The 26,141-nt window shown below is 37.1% G+C and overlaps 1 protein-coding gene across 1 annotated transcript in view; it reads left to right on the top strand.

Moving 5' to 3' along the window:
• The window catches only part of LOC149187642 (uncharacterized), a 293,919-nt gene that overhangs the window by 132,896 nt on the left and 134,882 nt on the right, over nucleotides 1-26,141 (top strand). The window contains exon 2 of the mRNA XM_089411417.1: nucleotides 2,627-2,827. Within this exon, the coding sequence (XP_089267543.1) occupies nucleotides 2,629-2,827 (199 nt within the window). The 5' untranslated portion in view covers nucleotides 2,627-2,628. The remainder of the gene's footprint in view (nucleotides 1-2,626; nucleotides 2,828-26,141) is intronic.

Raw genomic sequence — 26,141 nt, 5'->3', positions numbered from 1 at the left:
ATAGAAGTAGAGTTTAAAAAACTCTGTTGACTGATGATATCTGATGGTACAAATGTCCTTTGGATCATCTTTGGGCATGGAGTCTTTCATATAATCATTAGGTGCCACTCCAGTGGTCAACATGACCTCCAACGACCAAGATTAAAACTTAATCAATGGCCAAAATCATATTGGAGTCGATCCGTGTGAGTTTCTAGATGATTCACACCTTATCTCAATTAATTCTGATTAATTAACCCATTTTCCTAAGTTTAGACTTAGGAAATAATTTAAAATAGGTTAATAATCTAATTGAGACACTTCTAGGTGGAATTTCCATAAACGATTTCTGGGTTATGGAGAACCTTTATGTTTTAGCCTCTCCACAAAGTTTAGAGACTAGAACACCTCTGATGCTACAAAAACTAATACATTGGTGACTAGAAATGCAGAAAACCTGCTCTAGGGAATTCTTCCAGCCTTCAAAAATATGTTATGGAAAATACGTTGCCTCCTGCAACACTTTGAAGCCACTTGCACCTCCTCCAGTAGCTAACTCTAGCACTAGAAATCGAACTGTAGACTCTGTAACTTGCACTAGATAAACTGACAATGCACACAAGCTGAATCGACCTCCCCCTTGCAGAATAATTCAGCCTCCTCTCAGAATGCTGGAATCTCTGTGGAGATTTTCTCCTGAGAGAATCTCTTCTCAATCGTCTCTGCTAAAACCCTTCTGCCGGTGTCTCCCTCGCTCAAACTGCACCCTTGCTATCATTGCAACTGGGTGATTCAAACTTCTTGATGTGGTGATGTCTCCAACTAACCCATCAATTTGCTCTTATAATCTCTTGTTGACAATTCAACGACCAAGATCTAGATCTGAGATGATCTAATTACAATTGATGGCTAAGATCATATTGACCCCATCAAGTGACTTTTCTGGAAGTCTGTAGAGCAAAATTGATTTACCTCAATTAATCTGATTTAATTAACTAGATTTTCTAAGTTGGACTTAGGAAAATATTTAATAATTGACTAATTAATCTAATTAAGGCCTTTTCCTTAGAAACTTTTTCTGGGTCTTGGAGATAATTTTTTTTTTGTGTTTCTTAGCCTCATAGACACCAATAGAGACTAGAACACCTATCCGAGCTACTAAAGAAACTAACAAGTCGCACGCTCAACAATATTCCTCTCACGAATAGACTCAAAATTGACTGAAAAAATGAAAAAAAATCAAGACGCAACGTTTTTTACTTTGGAATTTTAGTAGGACACGTGTCCTAAAATCAAAACACGTTAGGGCACCTGTCCGACACGACCCAAACACGTGGCCTGCTTTTAGGACACGTTGAAAAACGTGTCAGACACATTTTATGGGTTGTGTCGTGTCTGACACACAGATTATAGGACACAGGACCCCTAAGGGCCATGTCTTGCGACTTAGGTCATGGGGTAAATCTGTGACGTGTGATGAAATTATGAATGTTGCAATGAAAATAAAAAGTGTAGAGCCTTATATAATATGATTGGTAACAATATCCATTAACATCCATATGGTAGACGAAAAGTAAAAGAATCTGCCATCTTTGTTAGAAATCATAGTATGAAGACCATAACATACTCATACATAAGTGAAGAAGAGTTTGTCTGCTTGTTGTGTTTTTACAATTTTTTGCCCTGGAATAAAAATGTTAACATCTTTCTAAATCTATCAACAATTACTAGTACATTAGTCGTTTCATTGACTAGAATTTGGAAAATCTCCTAACAAGTCCAATATGCTTAGCCTTAAAGAAACATGAAACAATGTATACAATTCAGACTTACAGTTGTTTGGCTTTTCAAAAGTGCAGAAGGTACAACCATGTGAAAATTTTCCGTTTTAGTTGATGGTGTCAACGGTCCAACTAATTGCTCAATAACAATGTGTTAGATTCTGATGGGTACATAAAATTGTGACATATACTAGGAAATGCATCATGTTTTCTGCCTTACAATAGACATTTGGAGATTTCTTTTGACATGGTAGTTTAGTTGAATTCATGTTGGTGGTGTTTAACCTCTCTCTTCTGAGACAGAATAATTTGGTCAGCTTCAACAGAGTCTATTTCTTTTGCATTTTGATTATAGCTGTAGAAGTTATATTCTGAGTTCATCAATCACTGTCATACTGTTGTATGCTTATTGAGTATTTTTTTCATCCTTTACAGTATTATGTTGTCATGGTTGTTTTACTTGTAGATTACGTTATCATATATAGACTGTCAGACATTGTTTTTCCAGCTTTATTTCTAAACAGCCACTAAGATGAGAGTTTTATTGGATATCATAAACTGGAGGCATACATACATACATATAAGAACATGCGTACCCTTTATGGAAGTCAGATGTTTAAATCTAGATGGTAGGGTATGTACACCCCTTTAGACTAATGGTGAGGTCACTAGAATGGAGGGGGTCCCTTGTCCCATATATAAGGGGGTCTCATACATCAACTTGGTGTCTGGCTAGGCTGTGACTTTAAAATTAGATTACTATTATTATTATTATATATTCATTTCCACTTGGATGATCTGTTAAATAGTTTTTTCTAGCTACAATCTAGTTATGTTTTCTAACTTCGATTTTTGAAAATTTGCAGACATGGAATTGCAATTTTTGTGGCATTTTTGTCCCTCCAAACAAGCTTATGCCTTGGTCCATAAATGCCATTCTTTGCCATTGTGTGGTGGATTATCTATACCAAATAAGATTGGTTTTTCCAATGGAAAAGAAACCATGAGCAATTTCTCACATCGATCTCGCATGGGTGTAATTCATTCTGCTTCATTCAAATCACGAGGTCAGGCCTTCTCAACATAATTCTCATTTAGTATGTTTAGTGTTTCCGTTAATTTTCACCTTGTTACTAAGACTCTTTTCGAATGTTTCAATTAATATAAGAAATAAGTTGCATCAACAAAGAGTGAGTTATAGAGCCTTATACTTTATGAATTTAGCATGTTATAGAAGATATCCCCAACGTGGAAAATAAGGAGTTGGCTGATTACATCCCAAATATAGGCTCTATTGTCAGGTCATGGATAACTTAGAACTTAGATGAGCACAATGCATGGTATATGGAGTTCAAATATTTATGTTACGCAGAAAATTCAAGCAATTGATTTAAGAGTGTAAACAGTAATTTCATCATAGAAGTTGGGAAGTTTTTGAAAATTCCTATCCTGGTGTGTCTCTATTGTTCGTATCCTTTTTTCTATTTCTGTTTTCTTTCTTCCTTCTACTTTTGATGCTGTCAAATATTGTAGAATTAGTCACTGTGGGTAGCGGCTTAATTCAATGAAAGCTCTAGTGCTAGGTCATTGAATGGGAGCTAGCATTGCTTAGAGATTCAGTGCTGGTTAACTGCTTGCTTGTTTGGCAGCCTCAGTAGTACTTCAGCCATTAAAGTGTTGGATCAAAAGATGTTTAGTTTAGTTTAGGGTTTAGAAACTTTAATTTATTTTAAGGCTAAAACCAGGCTAGAAGATCAACAGTTGACCATGCAGCTGATTATCACTTTACTTGGCAACTTCTGTAAGATATTGTTATTCAAATAACTTGAAAGTTCAAACGAAACACTAAAAATCACTAGAGGGGCTCTATGCACTACCAACTTTGTATTGTAGTAACCTGCTGCTACAACATTGTCCATCATGCAATCCAGTGGCAGCAGCTGTGGAGAAAAATGATGCAGGAGTAGGAGCAACAGGAGCAACTTGCACAAAACAGTAAGGAAAAAAGATTATGTAGGGGGCATGCCTCAAGCCAGCATAGCAACAGTTCTGAGTTTAGTACCAGAGCACGCATGTGAGGGTAAATTAGAGGACAAAGGCTTGAAGTCATATATTTCAAATTTGAACAAGCTAGAAAGCAGTGGGAAAACAAAAGGCCAAAAGACCATAGTGATGATATTACTTACAAAATGTCTTCTCAGCCACTGTTCAATAAAAGCACCCTGTTACCCACCAAAGTGGGTAACCCTATAGGAGAATTTTTTTCTTCCATTCTTCGCATCCAGCTGGCCAGCCATGCAGCCCCTAACAACCACCACTAGCTTATGACGTGCCATTCTATGTCTGCCACTTGCATCATTCATATACCCTCTCGCCCATTCGGCAAGAGCACATAGACGAAGGTGGGCTTTCGATCGAAAGGTATTTTATTCATTTTACAATTGGGTTCTTATGCTTGTTTGTATTTGGGCTTTTTATATGGATTATGGGGTGACTTGGAAGGAGGGGTTTTGTATCGAAATCGGCAGCTTCAGTTGGAATTTTCATTTGCAATTAATGGAGAAAAGTCATATTTTCAAGTTTGACCAAGTCAGCCCTAAGAATGACAAGTCGGCCCCACATGTGTGAAAAGGCTCCTCCTAAACTTCATATAAATAAGACTTTGTTGGACTTAATTTTGGCATCTAATCACACACAAGTTTGATATGAATTCGAAGAGGCAATTCCAAATGTGTGAAGGAGCAAAAAGACTCTTTCTGTTCTGAGTTGACCAGCATTCTTCTCTCTGTTTTGACTTGCTTTGACCTGTGTTGACTTGGGCTGTTTTGGATCAGTTTGATCGAGCTCTTTGACTGTCTTGAGAGGCCAAATATTCCAGGAATCTTTTGACTGTGTTTGACCACATCTTCATCTCTGTTTTGGGCATGTTGACCGAGGTTGACCATGTTGACCCTGCCACCTACACCTACCTACAGTTAGTGAGAAAAACCTTTAACCCCACAAGGTGTGGTTGGTGGCAAGGAACTAAGAGAAGGGGCTGTCACCTATTCCCAACTCTCTCCGTTTAAGCTATCTCCTAGGCTAGCTATGGGGGGTGGTCCCTAAAAGAAAACTAAGTTAAAGATGTGAGGTTTCTAGGAGAATGTTAGAGTGAAATGGATTACTTTTTAAGATTACAAACAAATATGATGTGAGCAAATATGAAATGAAATAACCATTAACAACCATCAACACATGAGATAAGCATAAGCATATGAAAAACCAGTGCCTTTTAAAGTATTGCTCAAAAAATGAAAGATATTTGCTTAAAATAAATGAAATGCTTTCAAATAAAAGCACAAGTAATCCTGAAAGTGAAACAAGAAAATGTTAGCACAATAAAATAATCAATACAAGATATAAGGATGCTTTCAAGATATATGATCAATTGCTAAATCAAAGCATACAAGGATATCTTGCAAAAGGAAAACAATTAGTATTCTACTTGCAAAATATAGATGAAATAATGCTTGCCAAAACAAAGTATTCAATTCAGCAATGACAAGTAAAATGACCAATTGCAAGTAAAACCATGAGATGTGTTAATATGAAATGCACCTACACTAGATTTGGATGCAATTATCTTGGTTACTTTTAATCTAAAATGCCTAATCTAGGTGAGAAGTCCTCCTCTTGAGCTCTTACCAAAGGGTAAAAATTGGGGTGACTGTAAGAAAGAGGGGGCGAGGACACGATGGTGTCATTAACGATACCCGTCCCTTGAGTCTTACGAGCTAGTGTGTGCCTTCATTCCTACAAGGGGGCAAGCCACCTTCATAACTGTAGGGTCACAACGCTTCTACGTTACTTCGTACTAAATGGAAAAACTTTCCAAGAAAGCCTTTTTTCCTATGATTTCTATCAACCAAGCTTATGCTTGGAGGTTGATTTTAAATGTGCAACTAAGTTAAGATGCCTACTATGATATGCAACTATAGTTGCAAGTGCTATATCAAAGATAAAGATGCTTTGAACACAAGATTGCATAAGCTTTATAACATGTCAAATTGTGAAGTAAAAGTATTTGCTTTGTCTTATGATACATTAATGATCCACCAAAAGCATACTTGAAACTTATGAGCAATTGATTTGCATGTAAAATAAATGGCAATGCTTGTAAAAAATTAAACTCAAGATTGTACTCAAAATAGCTTTGCAAAAGAAAGAAATTTTAACTTGAGAGATTAGCTTGACATAAAATAAATGGTTGCTTTGGAAAATGAAATTGCCCAAATACACAATGCATCAAAACTCAAGATGTGAAATTGTTGCAAAATAATGAAGCATAAGTGAACTTTAGAAAATACCCAAGCTAAATGTATCAAGTTAAAGAGATGCTTGCATAAAAATAAATTGCTATGAAATAGAAATGTAACTTGTGACTTGTAGCAATTAATGTAAATGGTGCAAGCAAATTGTAGTGAACTTTAGCAAACTAAATGAGATGTATGGTTGTGTTAATTAGCAAATTAAAGCATGCATGTAAGTGAGAAGAAAAGTTAAGAGTCAACAAATCAAACCAACCATAATTTCTTTCCCCAGAGTGGAGAGATAGAGATGCCAATGGGTAAAACCCACGCTCCCAAAATCAGAAATTTTATTAATTAAATTACAAGAGGCAAGGGCTCATGAAAGCGTCCTCCAAACTCGAGGAAAATCTTCTACAATGAAGTCTTAGACCATAAACTTTTCCTTGATGAATTACTGCTGCAAATGAGGCCAAAGGAGGACCTTGAAATCTTAAATTTCAAATTGCCCGCTTTAGGTACAAGAAAAATCAGATTTTTGGCAAGAAGAAAAGAGAGGCTAAGCCTCCTTGAGCCCACGACCAAGAGAGAGAAGTGCAACCCCAAAATGGAACTCGGTCCTACCAAAGAGAGCCTTGAATTCCCATGGCCAAGAGAGAAAATTAGTCTTGAATTGAGAGCCCAAGGTCCTGCACACAACTTGTTAATAGTTTCAAATGATAAATCCCGCAAGCTGTCACAAGAAACAAGTTAGAGAGGGCTGTAAGACAAACCAAGTGTTAGCTATGAAATTACTCATTAAAATTACAAATGTATGTGTACAATATAATCTACAAAGACTAAGCTAAAGAGTATGAGTAAACTCTCCTCTTTGCCTAGCCATGATTTAGCTCTAAAATAGCAAGATATTAGCAAATGAAGCACAATATTTGAGAAATAAATATTGAATTATGAAGCAAGAGATATGAGACCAAAGCTCAAAAGAAATCCCTGCAAGACAAATTTGAATGATAAGACTTTGACAATTGACAAATGTGGGTTCTCCTTGAGTACTTTCAAGAGTGGGTTGGTTCACCCGAGAACTTCTCCTCACGCTTGAAGCTTGATCAAAGAAAGATTTTCTACACAACTTCACATGAACAAATTAGATCCACATGAGCTTAATCAAATGCAATGAAGAAAAAAAATTAGAGATATATTTGACATCAATTAAAACATTTCTCTATCTAGAGCAAGTAAATAATCCTTATGCTAATGTGAGATAACTACACATCAACATAACTTGAAAAGCATAATGGAAATAATAACATAATGAAACAAGTAGAAATATAAGAGCAAAAATATCAAGAAGTTACCATACACAAGGAGAATAACACCTCAAATGTAACCCCAAAGTCTTTTGTATTAATTTGCAAAAAATGTACAATCCAACAGAGTATCCTTAGGCACAATAGCTCGTATTCCAGGCTCCGTTATATAAGAGAGTGGGAGCAAATCCCAATGAAGCATCCACATGACAAATGGATATGGAGCAAATCCCAAGAAGAGAAAATCGAGTTCCAAGTGGAGATCAGAGAGACACCAAGGCAAATTGAATTCCATATGGGGCACCGTGAGATCCTCAAGCAAAATCGAATTCCATATGTGGCACGATGAAATCCTCAAGCAAAATCGAATTCCATATGTGTCACCATGATCAAATCCAAGTGTGAACCAAATAAAGGAGCTAACTCAAGTCAAACTCCAAGAACAAACCATGTCATGCCACCTCCTGTAGATGATCCCAATGAGCTCAGCGTATATCCCTCATGAACTGCGTGGGCCTCCAAGAGTAACTCGAAATTCCCAAGTGGATGTGCCAAGTGTAGAAGAAGTGAAGCTAAGGTGAGACAAACTTCCACGAAATCCTCCATCAAAATATCCATCAAATATTCCTTTGTGTGCATTAACTCCTCCAAAAGTTCGATTTTCCACATAAGTAGCTTCACAATTAAATGCCAGAAATTCGATTTTTTTGTGGGAGTGGTGCATTTATGATGTAAGGTGCTCAATCATCCTCCACATGTCCCTTGACTCAACTCTTTGACTTGGGATAATTTCCAAGTCATTTCCATGTCATTTTGTCACATGAAGCAATTTATTTCTCTATATTTAATTTATTTATGGTTTAATTTATTGGCATTTTTTCCACTAAACTTAGGAAAAGTGGGTTTTGAGGGTCTAGAACAGATTTTAAACCCCTCAAAGTCTGTCATAGTAGAAAGTTGAGGGCGAAAAGTGTAATTTTTATTACTCATACCCCATACAACTTCTCTAGACAACACTTATTACATTTCATATACAAATTTTATTGCAATTTCTGCCCTGCAGGAAATTTTAAAAATTAAAAAATGACCCCCTAGACCTAACCAAATTCCACGAATTTTTTTGTGTGATCTAGTATGGTAATATACATTGACCTTAGACACTAGGACTCACCCAAGGCCTCACCATCAAGCCGTACTTTGAATTTGGGGTATATTTGGAGGAAAAAACTCAATTAAAATAAAGTCCAGTAGGGAGATGATAATTAACCAATTAAAAAAAAACCTCCCAAAGTAATACTCACTTGATGACAAGGTCCCAAGCTACCTAGGCCTGTTACATGACTCAAAACTCATCATACTAGCATCACTTATTACATTTCCCCACAGGGCTTGTGGAATCTGGGTACAACAAAAAATGATAAGAAGAAGAAGTAGAGTTGAAAAACTCTGGTAATATGATGATGACTAATGGTACAAGCATCCTTTGGTACATCCTTGGGCATGGAGTCTTTAGATAATCCTCAGGTGCCACTCCAATGGTCAACAAACCACATGTCAACTCTCTCTGCTTTGACCGAGTATTGTAGCACTGTTTGACTATGACTTTGATTGAGATTTTGACTAAGGAAAGATGATTATTCTATGGAATATTCCTCTATGTTGACCAAAGTTTGGACTACCTTTCTGGGTGTTGACTGCAGGGTTCAATTGGCTTGTTGACAAAGGTTTTGACTGTGCTTTAACCAAATTTTCTGTGGAAGTTGCAAGTCGAAATTCAGCCCTTTGACCAGGACATTGATTGTAAGAAGATTGTTGATATTTCTCTCTCATTTGACTAGATTTGTCTTGGAATTCAAAGGGTTGACTTTGACTGTTTATGGATGTACAAATTGGATTATGTATCTCAGCTAAACATTAATTGAATATCTAACAAGAAGAAGAATTAATTCTGGGTTTTCCCCCTTGTGGGATTTTGCCTTGGTCTTTGACCAAAAATCTGTGTCTCACTGTGCTTGACTATCTTCTATTGTGCATTACAGTTGACTGTTCTATATATAATTGCTTAACTGTTAGTGGGGTGAATGAAATTGAATGCTACATTGTTTTAAGTTATTATAATAGCATAGAACTCGAGAAAAAATAACATGGTATCAGCGATGAGGTGAAGATCAACAATTGGAGAACAAAGAATACAACCCTTGAGACACTTCTCTTGCTGATTGGTGATCAACTCTTAAACAAGATGACTTCCTCCTACTTCAAGATTGAAGAGAAGTTGAATGATGTCTCCAACTTTGCAGCATGCCAATGCTAATGTCAAATGAGAGAATGATTGGATCTTACCCTTGAAGAGAATGATGTGATGGAGTATGTGGAGGGAAAGGTAACTGAACCCTGAGAATGCCAATGCTAATGTCAAATCCAAGTACAAGAAGGGTGAGATCAAGGCTAAGAAGATCATCATTGATTCTCTCAAAGAGCATCTCATCACTTATCTGTCTAAGTTGAACAAGTCAAAGGAGATGTACGATAAATTGATTGGAATTTAGGAGGTCAACGATCTCAGCCATATTATTGTCGAGTTGTAATATTCGAATCCACGCTTCCGTGATCCATATTGTATATATTGAAAATCTTTCGATAAAAATCACATGAGAATTACTATGTCAATGCGTTTCGAACCATCCAGTGTGGTTCATCATTAGGACTAAGATGGAGAGTCGGATCATGGCAAGTGTATAAATAATAAAAACGTTGTAGATAGAATTAATCCCATCCCAACGACTGGAATATAATGGTAATATCTTGAAAATTAAAAAAATATTAACTAACGCTCCAAAACGTATAAAGAATTAAATCAAGAAAAGAAAATGACCATTTTATTAAAATTCAAACAAAAATATGGTAAAAAATAAATATATAATAAAGAATAAAAATAAAAATAAAAATTATTTAAATGAATTAATAGACAAGATTAAGAATAAATATACCAAAGAAATAATAAAAGAATATTATATATTAGTGTACTCGCCTCCATTATCCATATGAAGCACCTTGATCTTTTTACCTGTCATGTTCTCCACAAGAGCCTTAAACTCTTGGAAGCGACTAAAGACCTCATCCTTCATCTTCAAAAAATAGATTCAGGTTGTGAACTAGAGGAACCCAGCAGCTCGCCTAATACGTAACTACCAGTAAACCTCTGGGGGGCTACGATATGTCCTCCTCCCCATAGCCTGGGTCACAACAAGGGGGATTTGAACCTGGGTCTTTCGAGTTTCAACAATTTCACATTTCTTGGATTAACCAATTGAGCTGCCCCCCCCCGGGACTTGGTGTATTTATTCTTAATCTTGTCTATTGATTCATTTAAATAATTTATATTTATATTTTTATTCTTTATTACATATTTATTTTTGACCATATTTTTGTTTTACTTTTAATAAAATGGTCATTTTATTTTCTTGATTTAATTCTTTATATGTTTTGGAACGTTAGTTAATCTTTTTATTAATTTTCAAGGTATTACCGTTATATTCCAATCGTTGGAATTAATTCTCTTTACAACGTTTTCATTATTTATTCACTTGCCATGATCAGACTCTCCATCTTAGTCCTGATGATGAACCACATTGGGTGGTAATTCTCATGTGGTTTTTACCGAAAGATTTTCAATATACATATTATTGCATTGAAGAGTCAACTCTACGACATCAAGATGTCCAAGTCAGAATTTATAAAACCTACATCATGAGAATCTCTCAAATAAGAGATTAGCTTTTTTCCATTGGAGAAATCATAACTGATAAAGAGTTGGTGCAGATGACCCTTGGTGGACTTCCTGTGTCTTAGGAGACATTCATTACAGGTATTAGTAGTAGAAAGGAGCTCCTTTCATTTGATGAACTCTTGGGCACTTGCACTCAAGAAGAATCCAGGCTCATTTCCAGAGGAAGAATTTAGAGGCAAGAAGAAGCGGAACCTACAACATTTGTAGCCAATTCCAAGAAAGGAAAAGGAAAAGGACGACCTTCCAAATGGAAGTCAAAGAAGCCAGCTCCAACATTCAACAATAATAGAAGAGACTTGTCCAAAGTCCAATGCCACAGGTGCGACAAATTTGGCCAGATAGCCTGAGATTGTCCTGAAAGAAGAAGTGCTCAGAGGCTCAATACCAACAATAATGGCAACAACAACAACTTTAACAATTGAAGGAGAGGAAGAGGTCCTCCTGCGCATACAAATGTTGAATAGACTTAGCACCCTCAAAAGAAGTACAAAAACACAAGGTATGTTGATAATGTTGTTAATACTCAAGCTGGATATTTTCTCGTTTCCGCTTTTTCAAGCTCATCTTCAAATAGCATTGATAGCTAGCTGGTGGATAGTGGGGCATCTAGACACTTGACTGGGTATCGTGAAATCCTCTCAAATTTGGTTGAGAGGGAGACTAATTTGAATATTATACTTGGTGATAATTCTATTCATCTTGTCAAAGGAATTGGCTTTGTTTCTTTTCGTTTGGATTCTAGTCAAACCCTTCATCTGCAAGATGTGTTATATGTGTCGGGCTTGAAGAAGAATCTTGTCTCCATTTCAGCTATGGAAGACAAAGGGTTCAGGGTTGCATTCATTAATGGAAAAGTCCTTGCATGGCCAAGGAAATCTAGCTCAAGGACAACCTTCACACTTGGAGTCTGAAATGAAGGCTTATACAACATGTGTGGTTGACCAATTCAAGCAATTGGTCCATGATAGCACTAATCAGTGTGAGCTTTGGCACCGAAGATTTGCTCACCTTCATTACAAGGCCTTGCCTGGTTTGAGTTAGATGGTTTTAGGGATTCTCGAGATGTCAGGGATGTGCTCGTGGAAAGAATGTCAAGGGACCATTCCCTTCTAGTAGCAACAAATCTAATGAGATTCTTCAACTTATTCATTCTAACCTTTGTGGACCCATGCCAGTGACATCTCTTGGAGGATATTTATACTATGTGATCTTTGTTGATGACTTCCCCCGTAAGACTTAGATCTTCTTCTTGAAGACCAAGGATCATGTTTAACATGTTCAGGGACTTCGAAACTCTAGTGGAAAATCAAATTGGAAAGAAGATCAAGATCTCGAGGACAGATAATGGAGGAGAATTCACTTCAAATGACTTGAAGGAATTTTGTAAGGAAGCAGGGATTAAGAAAGAGGAGACTGTCCATACAACCCTCAACAAAGTGGAGTTGTTGAGAGGAAGAATAAGACCATCTTGGAAGTAGCCAAAGCCATGATTCATGATTAGAGACTTCCTATGTTTCTATGGGGAGAAGCAACAAATATCGCAGTATATGTCCAAAATAGAAGCCCTCATCAAGTCTTGAGGGACAAGACACCTAAATAAGTATTTACTAGTGTGAAATTGGAAGTTGAACACTTGAGAATATTTGGCTTCCCTATCTACTTTCATGTACCGAAAGAGAAGTGGTCAAAGCTAGAGGCTTCAGGAAAGAAACATATGTTTGTTGGTTATTGTGAAAATTCTAAAGCTTACATGATATATGTGCCATTATAGAGGAACTTTGAGTTCATCCGGGATGTGACCTTTTGATGAAGATGCCCTTGGAAAAGAAAGGGACTCTCCTGTTCCTACCAGCATTGAGAGAAGAGATGATACTATGGATGTAGATGCAGATCCATCCATGTTAGAGCCCAACCTTCTAGATGAGCCTATGGGACCCTTGGATCCTTTAGAACCTCCTCTTTGTGATCCTTTTTCTTCTAGGAAGAGACCTTTATGGCTTCGTGGTACATTACACGATGCAGAGAAACATTCATCCCCTAGAGGCACCTTCAGAGAAAGCAAGAAACCTGGCAGATATCAGGGATATGTTGCATTGATGAGCAACCTGATACAATTTGAACCTGCCGATTATGAAGAAGCCGTGAAGGAACAAGTTTGGAGAGATGCCATGATAGAGGAATATCGATCCACAATGAAAAATGATGTATGGGAGGCTAAGTTGCACTGAAAGAGATACGGATGGGGTTTGAAACAAATACGACAAATTTTCAAAAAAATAGGATACGATACGGCAAGGAAACGACACACACACACACACACACATATATAGCAAAATAATAATTTCATATTACCATTCATCTTTTAGAATCTGGATTCTATATCTAAAAATACATAATCAATTATCATCTATCATCATCATCAATTCAACATAAACATTGTCATCATCATTCGTGATAATAATAACATTCATGATTCAACATATTATCAAGTTTTCGTTTCAAATTTCAATCATCAACATGACAAGTTACAACATCATCACCAAAATTAATAATGCACACTACATAGTACAAAGTACAAAATTATCTATGACTGGCAGTGTCATTAGAGGAATTTTCATTTAAAAATGTTAACATTGAATTTCCATGTCATAATGTGTAGGCCAATCAAAATCCTTTAAAATTTAAGAGAGATACAGGTGTGACTAGGCACTGGAATTTTTTTTAATAATATAACTTACCTACTTTAAGTGTGAATGGTGCCCAAGTGACCCAAAACTATATTAAATATTAAAAATAAAATTAATATCTTAATCTATAAAAGTTAGAATATCAAGAATATTTTTAATGAAGGGTAAATCATGGCGTGTTAAATAAATAAATTTAAATATAAAATCCTAAATCTTAAATTTAATTTAAATTTTATTAAATCTTGTATTGATAAATTAATTTAAATATAAAATATAAATATATGGTTATTTTGATAAAAGTGCATTTATTTGAGTAACTTAAATTTAAATTTTCCTTTTAAATTTAAATTTGATTAAATCTTGTGTTAAAAAATTAATTTCAATATAAAATATATGTAAACTGTGATTTTTTATAAAAGTGACGTTTATTTGGGTAATTTAAATTTAAATTTAAGTTTCCTTTAAATTTAAATTTAAAATTTACTTTTTTAATTTAAATTTTATTAAATCTTGTGCAAATATATTAATTTAAATATAAAATATATATACAATTATTTTGATAAATGTGACATTTATTTGGGTAATTTTGGTAAAAGAATAATAAAAATGATATATTAAAAAATTGTCTACATCGCATTATTTTATTAGTTTCTTATTTTTTCTTAGGTGGCTACTTTTGAGTTTAAAATTCCTCTAATGACTATCATTATTCATAATTCATATGGCATATATTGGTATTCAATGTTCATTGTTCAAAAGTTTAAAACACCATCATAAATCACATTTACATATCATCAAAAATGTCTTCATTCATGTCACTAGGAACCACATCCTCTACCAGAAGTGGGAGCATTGCTTCCATGTCCACTTGAAGATACAACTATTGGTGCATCTTCATCAAACAAAGTCATATGAGACCTGACATTCAACGTCATATCCAAGTCAGGCAACTCTGGTTCCACATCCCATAGTTTGGTGTGCCCAAATTTGTATTCGTCATTCTTGTGTGACAAAAGACGAAGGTTTGAATGAACATCAACATACACTAGTTCCTCAGCCTTCTTGGAGCCCAAGTTGTTTCGCTTCACCGAATCGATGAAGCCATATGTACTGCAGTTCCTTTCTGTTGAAGAGGAACTAACAACTTGTGACAAGATCCTGATGGCCAATTTTTGGATATGTGGAAGTTCCCCACCATAGTAGTTCCACCAATCAATTGGACTTAATCTTGTCTTGTCTTGCATACAATCAATATCAGCATCGAAACCCTCTGCTCCCACAAAATGAGCAAACACTGGATGAATCCGAATACCAATTTCAGGATCTACAAAAAGCTTTCTAAAAGCTTGTTTAAATACTTGTGAAACTTCTGGTTCTTTCTTTTGTGTGGTTCTTTCTAGATCACTTAGTAACTCTGCAGAATAATATTTTGGATTCACTGCATAGGCCAAAATGTGCAATAGGGTGGTCATCTTGTTCCACCTTTTGGTCAATATATATTTTACTTTTCTGTAAAAGACTTCATTTGGGTCCTTCTCCTTGGCATTTATAACAACCCTTATCTTCTCTATCATGGAATCAATGCCCTCATACACCTCTCCCAAAATAAGCATATCCATGTCAAACATGCAGAGCTAATCCATAATTGGCTTAGTAAATGCCAAGAAGTACTTCACCCTTTCCCACCATTCATCATCAACAACCAATCTTTTCACTGCTTGTGCTCTTTTAGATTATTGCCTCCTCTGATTCCAAAGAGAACTGCATACCATTGATTGTAATGTTTCTTTCACCTGCATAAGCCTTGTTAAGACTACGATGTGAAAAGCAAAACTAGTCTCGACAACCTGCAAGTGTCAATGTTTCAATACATCAAAAATTATAATTGAGTGAATACCTATTATGATTCACGAATCATGACATTTGAGAATCCAATTTACATATTTGAATTTAGAGTCATAGAAATTAGAATTTAGAAATAAACTTTAAAGTTTAGGTACCTTAAGGAGCTCCAACTTCACAAATTCCCTATAGATGCCTTGGGAGATGTAGTGGTTTGTGATCAAGGCTTGAATTCCTTTTGCCTCTTCAAAAATAACTCGAATCCACTCAATTTGCTTCCCCATCTTGCTCAACATGAGGTTCAATGAATGTATGACACAAGGTCCAGAAGATGTGCTAATATTTGCCTTCAATAATTAGGCTTGCCGCTCTACACACCATTGTATTGTTAGTTATTGTTGATTTCTGGTAGCATTGGATGTGCCCTAAGTCTCAAAATTTGCAAGGAGGCTAGGACACATGTATTCCAGAATACTCGGAAATCGTTTTGGGAAATTCCACCCGGAGATAGTTTTATTAAAATAATTAATTATTTTTAGTGGATGCCTAAGTCTAAAATTAGGAAATTAAATAATTAAAGGATATTAATTAAACTGGGGGTGAAACTTCTAGAAGAAGACGAAGATCGAGTCAATATGATCTGAGCCATTGATCAAAATCTAATTTGTGCTGTTGATTACTCAACTGGAAGATTATAAGGAGGAATTCAATGGGCATTTGGAAAACATACTAGGAAGATACTCAGTTGCTCAAGTAGATCGATTTTCTCATTGGTCGAAGTTCGACAAGAGGAAATCGAATCAGAGGGAGAGTTGCAGGTGAGAGAGAGAGGGTATCAACAATATTCAAGGGTGCAGGAAACGACAGGGAGAGGCAACACAAAAGAGGGACGTATATCACCAACACAGAGGCAGTGACGCAGAGACAACGCAGAGGGTGACGTAGTACGGTTAGTGAGGGGACAACAGGTCCTCTCACGTGTCAGAAACTCACTATGAAGCGGATAAAATTGTTTGTAAAATTTTCTCTCAGTGATTCTTCTTCCATTCTGCTATCCGTAGATTGTACATGAGATTTTGCTGAAGAATAATAAAAGAAACCCTTAACTGCTGCACCGGTTTTCCCACATTGGGTTTTTCCGAGGACAATTGTCCAAAAATAACTGTGTTAATGTGTTTATTTGTGTGCTAGTATTTTCCTTACATTTGTTTTCCGCATTAGTTAATTTGTGAAGACTGCAGTGTGTGCATTTCAATATTTGTCGTTGTCAACTGCAAATAATTTGTTTCAGTAAACTAACAAATAGAGGAAATATTATCAGTGGCTGCAGTAGGATTTGGAATTTCCAGATTTTCACATGGTATTAGAGCTAAGACAAGAGGTAGGAGAAATCTAGTGCAAAAGAAAAGAAGAGCAGCGTAGCACTGCGTAAGGAGCTGCTCGAAGTTCCTAGAGGGTTGCGCAGTCCTTAGGTCAGGCAAGATTTCTAAGGAAAGTTAATTCTCTAAGTGAGTCAACAGAGAATCAAGCTCCAAATCGAAGGGTTGTCAGAGGCAGGGGGAGCAACTGTAGTTCTCTTGCAGAGCAGATCTCCAACTAAAATGCAGTGTTTAGTAGTAGCAAGTACAACGTTGAGAAGGAGAATAACATGAAACAACATGGATAGTCAAGATGTATTATCTTCCAGATTGGAAGAAGAATTCACATGTTTGTCAAGTTCAGCATCAATAGGTGTTTGGTATATTGATAGCGGGGCTTCAACTCACATGACTGGAGTACGAGAATACTTCTCTAGCTATCAAGAAGAGTAGATGGACTTCCAGATCACTATGGGAAACATAACAAAGTGTACTCTAGTAGGGAGAGGCACCATAGTGTTTCAGACGGAAGCAGGAACCAACATAAGAGCCACTAATGTGCTGCATGTGCCGGGGTTAGGAATGAATCTAATTTCAGTATCCCAATTACTAGATAAGGGGTACGATGTATACTTCAGCAAAAGGAAGGTGTATGTCAAACATCCCAGCTGGAAGAAGATGAGAGAAATTGGAGCTTGAAGCAACAGATTGTATAGATTACAGCTCGAATCTCCAATGGCACTGATAGGCAGTAATCATAATGGTGAAAAGGAACTAAATGAACTATGGCATAGGCGAATGGGACACTTACACCATGGAGCACTGAGAATGCTCAGAGACTGTTACAGGAGTTCTAGTTCTTAGTACTGAGCATGATGATGTATGCAGAGGATGCGCACTAGGGAAATATGCTAAGGCATATTTTCCCAGAAAGGATAACAGAGCAAGAGGCGTATTGGGATTGATACACTCAGATATTTGTGGCCCGATGTCCACGAAAGCTCTTAGCGGTGGCAAATACTTTGTCACCTTTATTGATGATCACTCTAGAAAAACTTGGATCTATTTCTTAAAGACCAAGGATGAGGTCTTTGATCGGTTTAGAGAGTTTAAGGCTCTCGTAGAAAACATGACAGGGAAAAAGATAAAGGTATTGCGTTCAGATAATGGTGGAGAATATACGGATAAAAACTTCACAGATTTCTGCACAAAGGAGGGCATCAAAAGAGAGTGGACAACTCCATACAATCCACAGCAGAATGGAGTAGCGGAGCAGAAGAATAGAACAATCGTCGGGGCAACAAAGGCTATGTTATATGACCAGGACTTGCCTAGATTCTTATGGGTAGAGGCATGCAACACAATGGTGTATATCCATAATAGAACTCCTCACAAAGCATTGGGGAAGAAAATGCCTGAAGGAGTATTCACAGGGAAAAAGTCGGAGGTGAGTCATCTCAAGATATTTGGAAGTGTGGCATATTGCCACATTCCAGACGAGAAGCGTAGTAAGCTGGATCAGACTGCAGAAAAGGGGTACCTCGTAGGGTATAGCGAGACCTCAAAAGCATACAGAATCTACATTCCAGATAGCAGGAAAATTGTAGTAAGACGAGATGCAAAGTTCATGGAAGATAGAGCTTTGAGGAAATCTCGAGAGATGCCAACAGAAGATCAGTCAGTAGATGTTCCATTAGTCCAACAACAGTAAGGACAATAGGAAGGACAAGCAGGAGGACATGCATCAGGATCGAGTACCATAACCAGCATGAGTATTTCCTCAGGAGGAGGAGATCCAAATAGTTCTCAACAGATGGAACAACAGGAACAGGAGGAGGATTTGATTGAGCCTCCCACCACTAGTGGTAGAACCAGTAGGGAAGTACGATAGACACTGAGGGACGCAGAGGAATTTGTCGGAGCTCCTAGAACCGACAAAAGACAACGTAGACAACTTGACAAGTACCAAGCCTTGGTAGCAAAGGTTGAACAACCCTCCAGTTTTTAGGAAGTCGTACAACATCAAGTTTGGGTGGATGCCATGGTAGAAGTGTACAATTCTATCATGACGAATGATGTCTGGGAAGTGGTACCTAGACCAGAGGATAGAATAGGATCAAGGTGGATCTACAAGATCAAGTACGTAGCAGATGGCAGTGTAGAGAAGTATAAGGCTAGGTTTGTGGCAAGGGGGTACACACAAAATGAGGGAATAGACTATGAGGACACCTTTGTCCCAATAGCTATATATACCTATATCAGATCTGTTATATCCCTAGCAGCTCAAATGGGATGGGAGATTCACCAAATGGATGTCAAGACAACATTCTTGAACGGGGTGATAGAAGAAGAGGTGTATATAGAACAACCCAAAGGCTTCGAGACTCATGAAAAGAGAACTCATGTATGCATGTTAAAGAAAGCCCTGTATGGGCTCAAGCAAACACCTAGAGCATGGTATGGTCGGATTGATAGTTACTTGTAGCAATTGGGATTCATCAAGAGTGATGCTGATCCTAATCTCTACTATTTAGTGGTGGAGAATGAGCCACTTATTCTGATATTATATGTAGATGACTTATTTCTAACAGGGTCATCTAGGTTCATAAAGGACTGCAAGAAGAATCTTGAAGCAAAATTTGACATGAAGGATATGGGGTTGATGCATTATTTTCTAGGGTTGGAAGTTTGATAAAAGAATGGGGAGATCTTCCTTGGGCAAGGAAGATATGCTACAAAGATTTTGAAGAGATTCAAAATGCAGGATTGCCGGCCCATGGCTATGTCTATGATCACCAATTGGAAGAAAATAGATGCATCAAGAGACAAGGAAGTGGACCCCACCTTGTACAAACAACTCATTGGGTCGCTCATGTATTTGGTCAACACTAGGCCAGACATTTGTTTTGCTGTCAACACCCTTAGTTAGTTCATGGTGGAACTGAAAAGGGTACATTGGGCAGCAGCTAGGCACATTCTTAGATATGTGCGTGGAACAGTCGGATATGGGTTGAAATACACCCGAGGAGATGATGTCAGATTGAGTGGATTCACAGATGCACATTGGGTAGGAAGTTCAGTAGACCGGAAAAGTACCTTCGGTTATTGCTTCAGCGTTGGATTAGGAATGATCTCTTGGTGCAGCAGGAAGCAAGAGTCGGTAGTGCTAAGCTCAGCAGAATTAGAATATGTGGCGGCCAACACGACTACATGCAAAGCCATATGGCTTATAAAATTGCTTGTGAGTTTGTTCAGAAAGAGGATGGAAGCAACCAATATTTACCGCTATAATCAAAGTTGTATCAAACTCTCTGAAAATCCAGTATTTCATGATCGGTCGAAACACATTGATATCAGATGTCACTTTATTAAACACTGTGTTTAGCGTGGGGCAGTACAACTACAGTATGTCACCACAAGAGACTAGGTAGCAGATGTACTCACAAAAGCTCTAGGAAGAGCTAAGTTCATCTAGTTCACGGAGCAGATAAGTATGGTAGAGAACTCGCCTTAGTAGAAGAAACATATAGTTCCTCAATTGTAGTAGCATCGAATGAGAGGGAGTTGTAGTGCAGATGCAGTGATGGCAGCGAATGTTGCACTAATCGTTATAGGGATAATATCGGCGCGAGGAAAAAATCAGAAAAAATTGTAATAATCGGGAAAAAATCGGTAATAATTGGGAAAAAATCGTTTGGTACAAAAATATTCATTTTTTTCCAATTTCTTTAATATCTAAACCATCTACAACATAAAATAAATACATTGACACATAAAAATGATAAAAGAACTAATATATAAGATGTTTAATATTATTTCTAGTGCTAAAATCACACATAACAGTGAATCATGTCTTGAATAGTAAGTCTTGACCCCTGAGTCCCAACTCAACCTCAAAATATCAACAAAAAATATAATAATGTATCTCATATCATGAGTCATAATGTCATATACAATGAAATGAACCAAATAACCAAAGTCTAATACTACTGATTTCCTTTGCCCCTCTAGATGTAGATGTCGGTGGAGTTGGCAGGCCGCAGTAGACTATGAAGTCTGTTGTGCTCTAGACGTTGAAGAACTAGGAGCTACAGGAGGTAGACCACGTCCTCTACGTGTGACAGGGGTAGCTTGGGTCACCTCCTCCTCCTCAAATATATATATATATATATATATATATATATATATATATATAAAATTCGGAAAAATCTGGCAAATTTTTTTTTCCGAGTACTAAGCGCGATTTTATCTTTTTGTTGAAAATATTGCGATTATACGATAATATCGCGATTTTAACAACACCGATGGCAGCAGTTTAGCAAAGTCAGCAACAACACATATGCAACATTTGTGCAGTAGTTGGTGGGAAGTGATGTCAAACATCAACAACGCAAGGGGATATGTTACAGAATTAGGGTGATGCTTCAGCACATTGCATTACTAGAGCACATTCCTCGCTAAGAGGGAGTGTTGATTTCTGGTAGCATTGGATGTGATCTAAGCCTCAAAATTTGCAGGGAGGCTAGGAAACACGTATTCCAGAATACCTAGAAATTATTTTGGGAAATTCTACCCAGAGACAGTTTTATTAAAATAATTAATTATTTTTAATGGATGCCTAAGTCTAAACTTAGGAAATTAAAATAATTAAATGATTTTAATTAAACTGGGGGTGAAACTTCTAGAAGAAGACGAAGATCGAGTCAATATGATCTGAACCATTGATTAGAATCTAATTTGGGTCATTGATTACTCAACTGGAAGATTATAAGAAGGAATTCGATGGACATTTGGAAAACACACTAGGCAGATACTCAGTTGCCCAAGTAGATCAATTTTCTCACTGGTCGATGTTCGGCAAGAGGAAATCGAATTAGAGGGAGAGTTGCAGGTGAGAGAGAGAGGGTATCAGCAATAATCGAGGATGTAGGAAACAACAAGAAGAGGTAGCACAAAAGAGGGATGTAGATCACCGTCTCAGAGGTAGTGACGCAAAGACAACGCAGTCACTGCACAAAGGGTGACGTAGTATGACTAGCGTGAGGACAACAGGTCCTCTCAGGTGTCAGAAACTCACTGTGAAGTGGAGAAAATTGTTTGTAAAAATTTCTCTCAGTGATTCTTCTTCCATTTTGCTATCCGTGGATTGTACATGAGATTTTGTTGAAGAATAATAAAAGAAATCCTCATCTGTTGCACCGGTTTTCCTACACTGGGCTTTTCCGGGGACAATTGTCCAAAAATAACCGTGTTAATGTGTTTATTTGTGTGCTAGCATTTTCCTTATATTTGTTTTCCGAAGTAGTTAATTTGTGAAGACTGCAGTGTATGTATTTCGATATTTGTCGTAGTCAACTGCAAATAATTTGTTTCAGTAAATTAACAAATAGAAGAAATATTATCAGTTGCTGCAGTAGGATTTGGAATTTCCAAATTTTCACAGTTATTACCTAGAAAACATTTTTTGGCCCCACCATTTCAATTGCTTCAATCAAGATGTCAACAATGAATTGGGAATCTTTCAGCTACCCATCACAATCCACTACCTCCAAAAACATCGCCCCCTTTGGGCTCTGAGCAATCACATTGATCAAAGGCCTATTCCTTTGATCTTTCCATCCATCAGAAATGATGGACACCCCTGAAATGTGCCATGAATTACGAATGGGGCTTAATTTAGCCTCCAAATCTAACTTCTCAGCGGTCAACATCGTAGTGCAGACCTTCTCATATCCAGGGCTCTTGTACCCTTTGGGGCTTCATTCACTTCTTTGATCATCTTTGCCTAGTAAGGAGATCGCACAAGGTTAAATGGAAGGCCACTTGCATAAATGCATTGACCTATAGCTGCATATGCTGTCTCTCGAGCATCATTATTAAAACTCTTTTCAAGCGGCCTCAAATTAGACTGCTTTGAACCAGGGTTGCCAATTCCATAAGAGGGAAGTGGAGGCTTTGATGAAGATGATCCCAACCTTGTTGGTTGTTTGAATTGAGAGACAAGATTTGTCTCATTTGCTTTAGCATCTGCCTCATCTTGTTCTTTCTGATATTTAACAAGTTTTTCCCTAAACCTTTTCCCTCTTTTCCCATTCTTTTTAGGTGGGTCAGTGCATATTCGAATCCCATTGCCTATTAACCAAAGTAAATGTGCTTTAACCCAGGTGTATGATCCCTTAAACTCCTTTTGACACTCACTGCAAACCCATGCCAATGATCCCCCTCCTTGGATCTTCCCTACAACAATTACATATTTCTAAAGTGGTGACTTTGGAATCTGGATCAACTTTAGAGATAGATTCAATTTCTTGTTCCTCTACCTCGCGAATTGCTAAACTTGAAGTTGCCATGATGATGATGTAAATGAAACTGCAAAATAAAATTGACAATTACAAATTCAAACTCAAATAATATTAAAATTTATTACTGTAATATGTTCTAACTTTTCATGCTAGAAGATATTGCCCCCTTCAATCAAAGTTGTTTTAAGAGGATAAATGTTTGGTCATCTGCATAGGATATTAGGATGACATGATCATATTTCAGACAACAATCTATAACAACAGTTGCAGACTAAGAAATAAGTGAAATTCTCTTTGGAGTTACCTCATGGAATGGCATGCCAAAGTCAACTCTAAAGAGATTTTGAAGTAAAAAATGCAAATACTACATCATTACCTTTTAACCCAGCCATCATGGAAAATTCATAGGGAGATTACTTGGGTCTAATTGTAAGAGAAATAGGGAAGAAATGTGGACAAATTCCTAAGAGGTGACATCTAAGAAGCCACCATTGCAGAAAAATGGAAAGTCCTAAACTCCACTTGACAAACTATTTAGAAGGCCGACAAGAAACATGGACATAAAAAACGCTTAGATATGGGAGCAACATAGATGAATTTTGAAGGAAAAACCTGCAATACCTAGATATAACCACATCCACGAGGTATTGAACTTTTGAAATCTGAATGTAAACTGAAATTAATTGAAGGTGGTGCATGCCTTCCTAGAATACGAATACAAACAATGACCTATATCTCTATCTAATTGTGCTTTTATTAAATTTGTTTATTATTGCTCAAAGGAAAGCCACAAAGAGAACCATAGAGTAGACCACCTCCACCTTTCAACACTAGCCCAATGACTTCATCGTCATCTCACAAGAATATGAGTGATGATGCACAACTAAATGTTGGTGCAGTTAATGTTTTGGCTAAGGTAACAGTTCCAGTTCCCCTTTCAAAGTTAATCAAGATTTCCTCACGAATGGACAATGTGGAAAGAAATTTCTTAATCTAGGGGCAACAGAAGACGCACCTATAGGTTTGCAAGCCATAATTTGATATTCAACACAAGCATGTGCTTACTTCTATGTTTTGACAACAGACCAAGATCCCAACTTATGGTGTGATGTCTTCTCCTTACCATTATTAATTGATGCTACACCTCCTCCATATCATTAATTATTTTTATTGACCTCTTCAACTCAAGCAATTGCTAGAGTTAGCAAGAATGTGTTTTTCCCCATTTTTTCCAAAACCAATCCACTACGAAAATTTAAAAAAGATGTTTATTTTATTGAAATCCATGTAGACATACATCACACAACAACACAAGTGACAAAATCCATCTAGATTCAAAACTTAAAACTTAAATGTTATCTGTTAAACCCAGTGTTGAAAATATCAGTATCGGCAAAATATCGGCAAGGGTCCAGAAAATATCTTATCGGCAATATCGGCAAAAATATCGGCAAAATATCGGCAAATATCGGCAAGCATAAAAAATAATTTTTTCAAATTTTTAAATATAGCCGATATTTTGCCGATATTTTCAAAATATCGCGATATTTTGCCGATATTTTCCGATATTTGCCGATATTTTGAAAATATCGCGATATTTTCAAAACAGAAAATATCGCGATATTTTCTCGGCGATATATCGTTTTGCCGAAAATATCGCGATATTTTCGAATATCGCCGATATTATCAACAGTGGTTAAACCCTTGAAAGTTGAACCATGAACGATGGAAGTTGGAAGTTGGAACAAATGTCAAATACCTCGTCCGCTTGGCACTTTCCTAGATTTTGGAACGGTGGATGTTGGGACCACTTAAGTTTCAACTAGCAGCTTTGGCAAATGACTCACGACTTTGAATGGGCGACAACTCTGGTTCCAAGTTCCAATCGAAAAAGACAAGCGGGTCGCGACTTTGAACTTTGAAGCGACAACTCTTTACCAAGGTCCACTGTCCAACAAATGTTGTCAGCTCGGGCTCTTATGACCAACAGGGCTCGTGCTCTTACGACCAATAGGGCTCGAGCCACAAACCACAGACCATAGATACACAAGGCTTGGGCTCTTGAGTCTTAGGACCAGTCACCATGGTTTACAAACAAGCTGGCGGATTCAGATTCCAAGTAATGCCGATGGCTCCAGTGTTCTCGTCGTCGATGAGAGGCGAGTTTCAACTTTTACAATGGCTCGATGAAACTTGAAAGGTGGGTTAATGAATGGCTCATGAGGTTTAATGACATGACTGTGACCTTTTTTAATTCGCCCATTGCCGATGTTTGAGGGCAAAGAGATCCATTCCTGGCATTGAGAGATTCATTCTCGACGTTGAGAAATCTGTTCCTGGCAATTGGACTTAAATTACTCGGATCTGTTTATGAATTTACGTGATGTGTATCACGATTTCTGGATCCTTATCACGTTTTTCGTGATACGAATTTGGAAATCGTGATATGGATTCGTAATTTTGGAAACAGATGAAAAAACTCGAAAAACTTCACGGATTCGTATCCGATCGAAAAGGCGTTGTTTCCAAAAATCTAAAATGGGACAAATTCGTTTCCAAGTCGGATCGTATGAGTTTCCCTTACTAGAAACGGTGAACGCTGTTTCAAAATGTGAGGGATAATATTTCTGACAACTTAGATGGGGGGTTGTTCTGAGACTTGAGGGGAAGTCTGTAGTGACTTCCAAGTGGATATACAAAATCAAACATGCAGTTGATGGTAACATTGAGAAGTTGAAAGCAAGGTTCGTGGCTAGAGGATTCTCCCAGAAAGAGGGAGAAGATTACGATGAGATATTTTCTCCTGTTC

The sequence above is a fragment of the Pinus tabuliformis genome, chromosome 3_1 (assembly GCF_031772625.1).
Source record: "Pinus tabuliformis cultivar Carrire ecotype Pingquan chromosome 3_1, CPIR1, whole genome shotgun sequence".
Lineage (NCBI taxonomy): Eukaryota > Viridiplantae > Streptophyta > Pinopsida > Pinales > Pinaceae > Pinus > Pinus tabuliformis.
The sequence above is the reverse complement of the archived record's forward strand: the minus strand, read 5'-3'. Positions and strand labels throughout refer to the sequence as shown.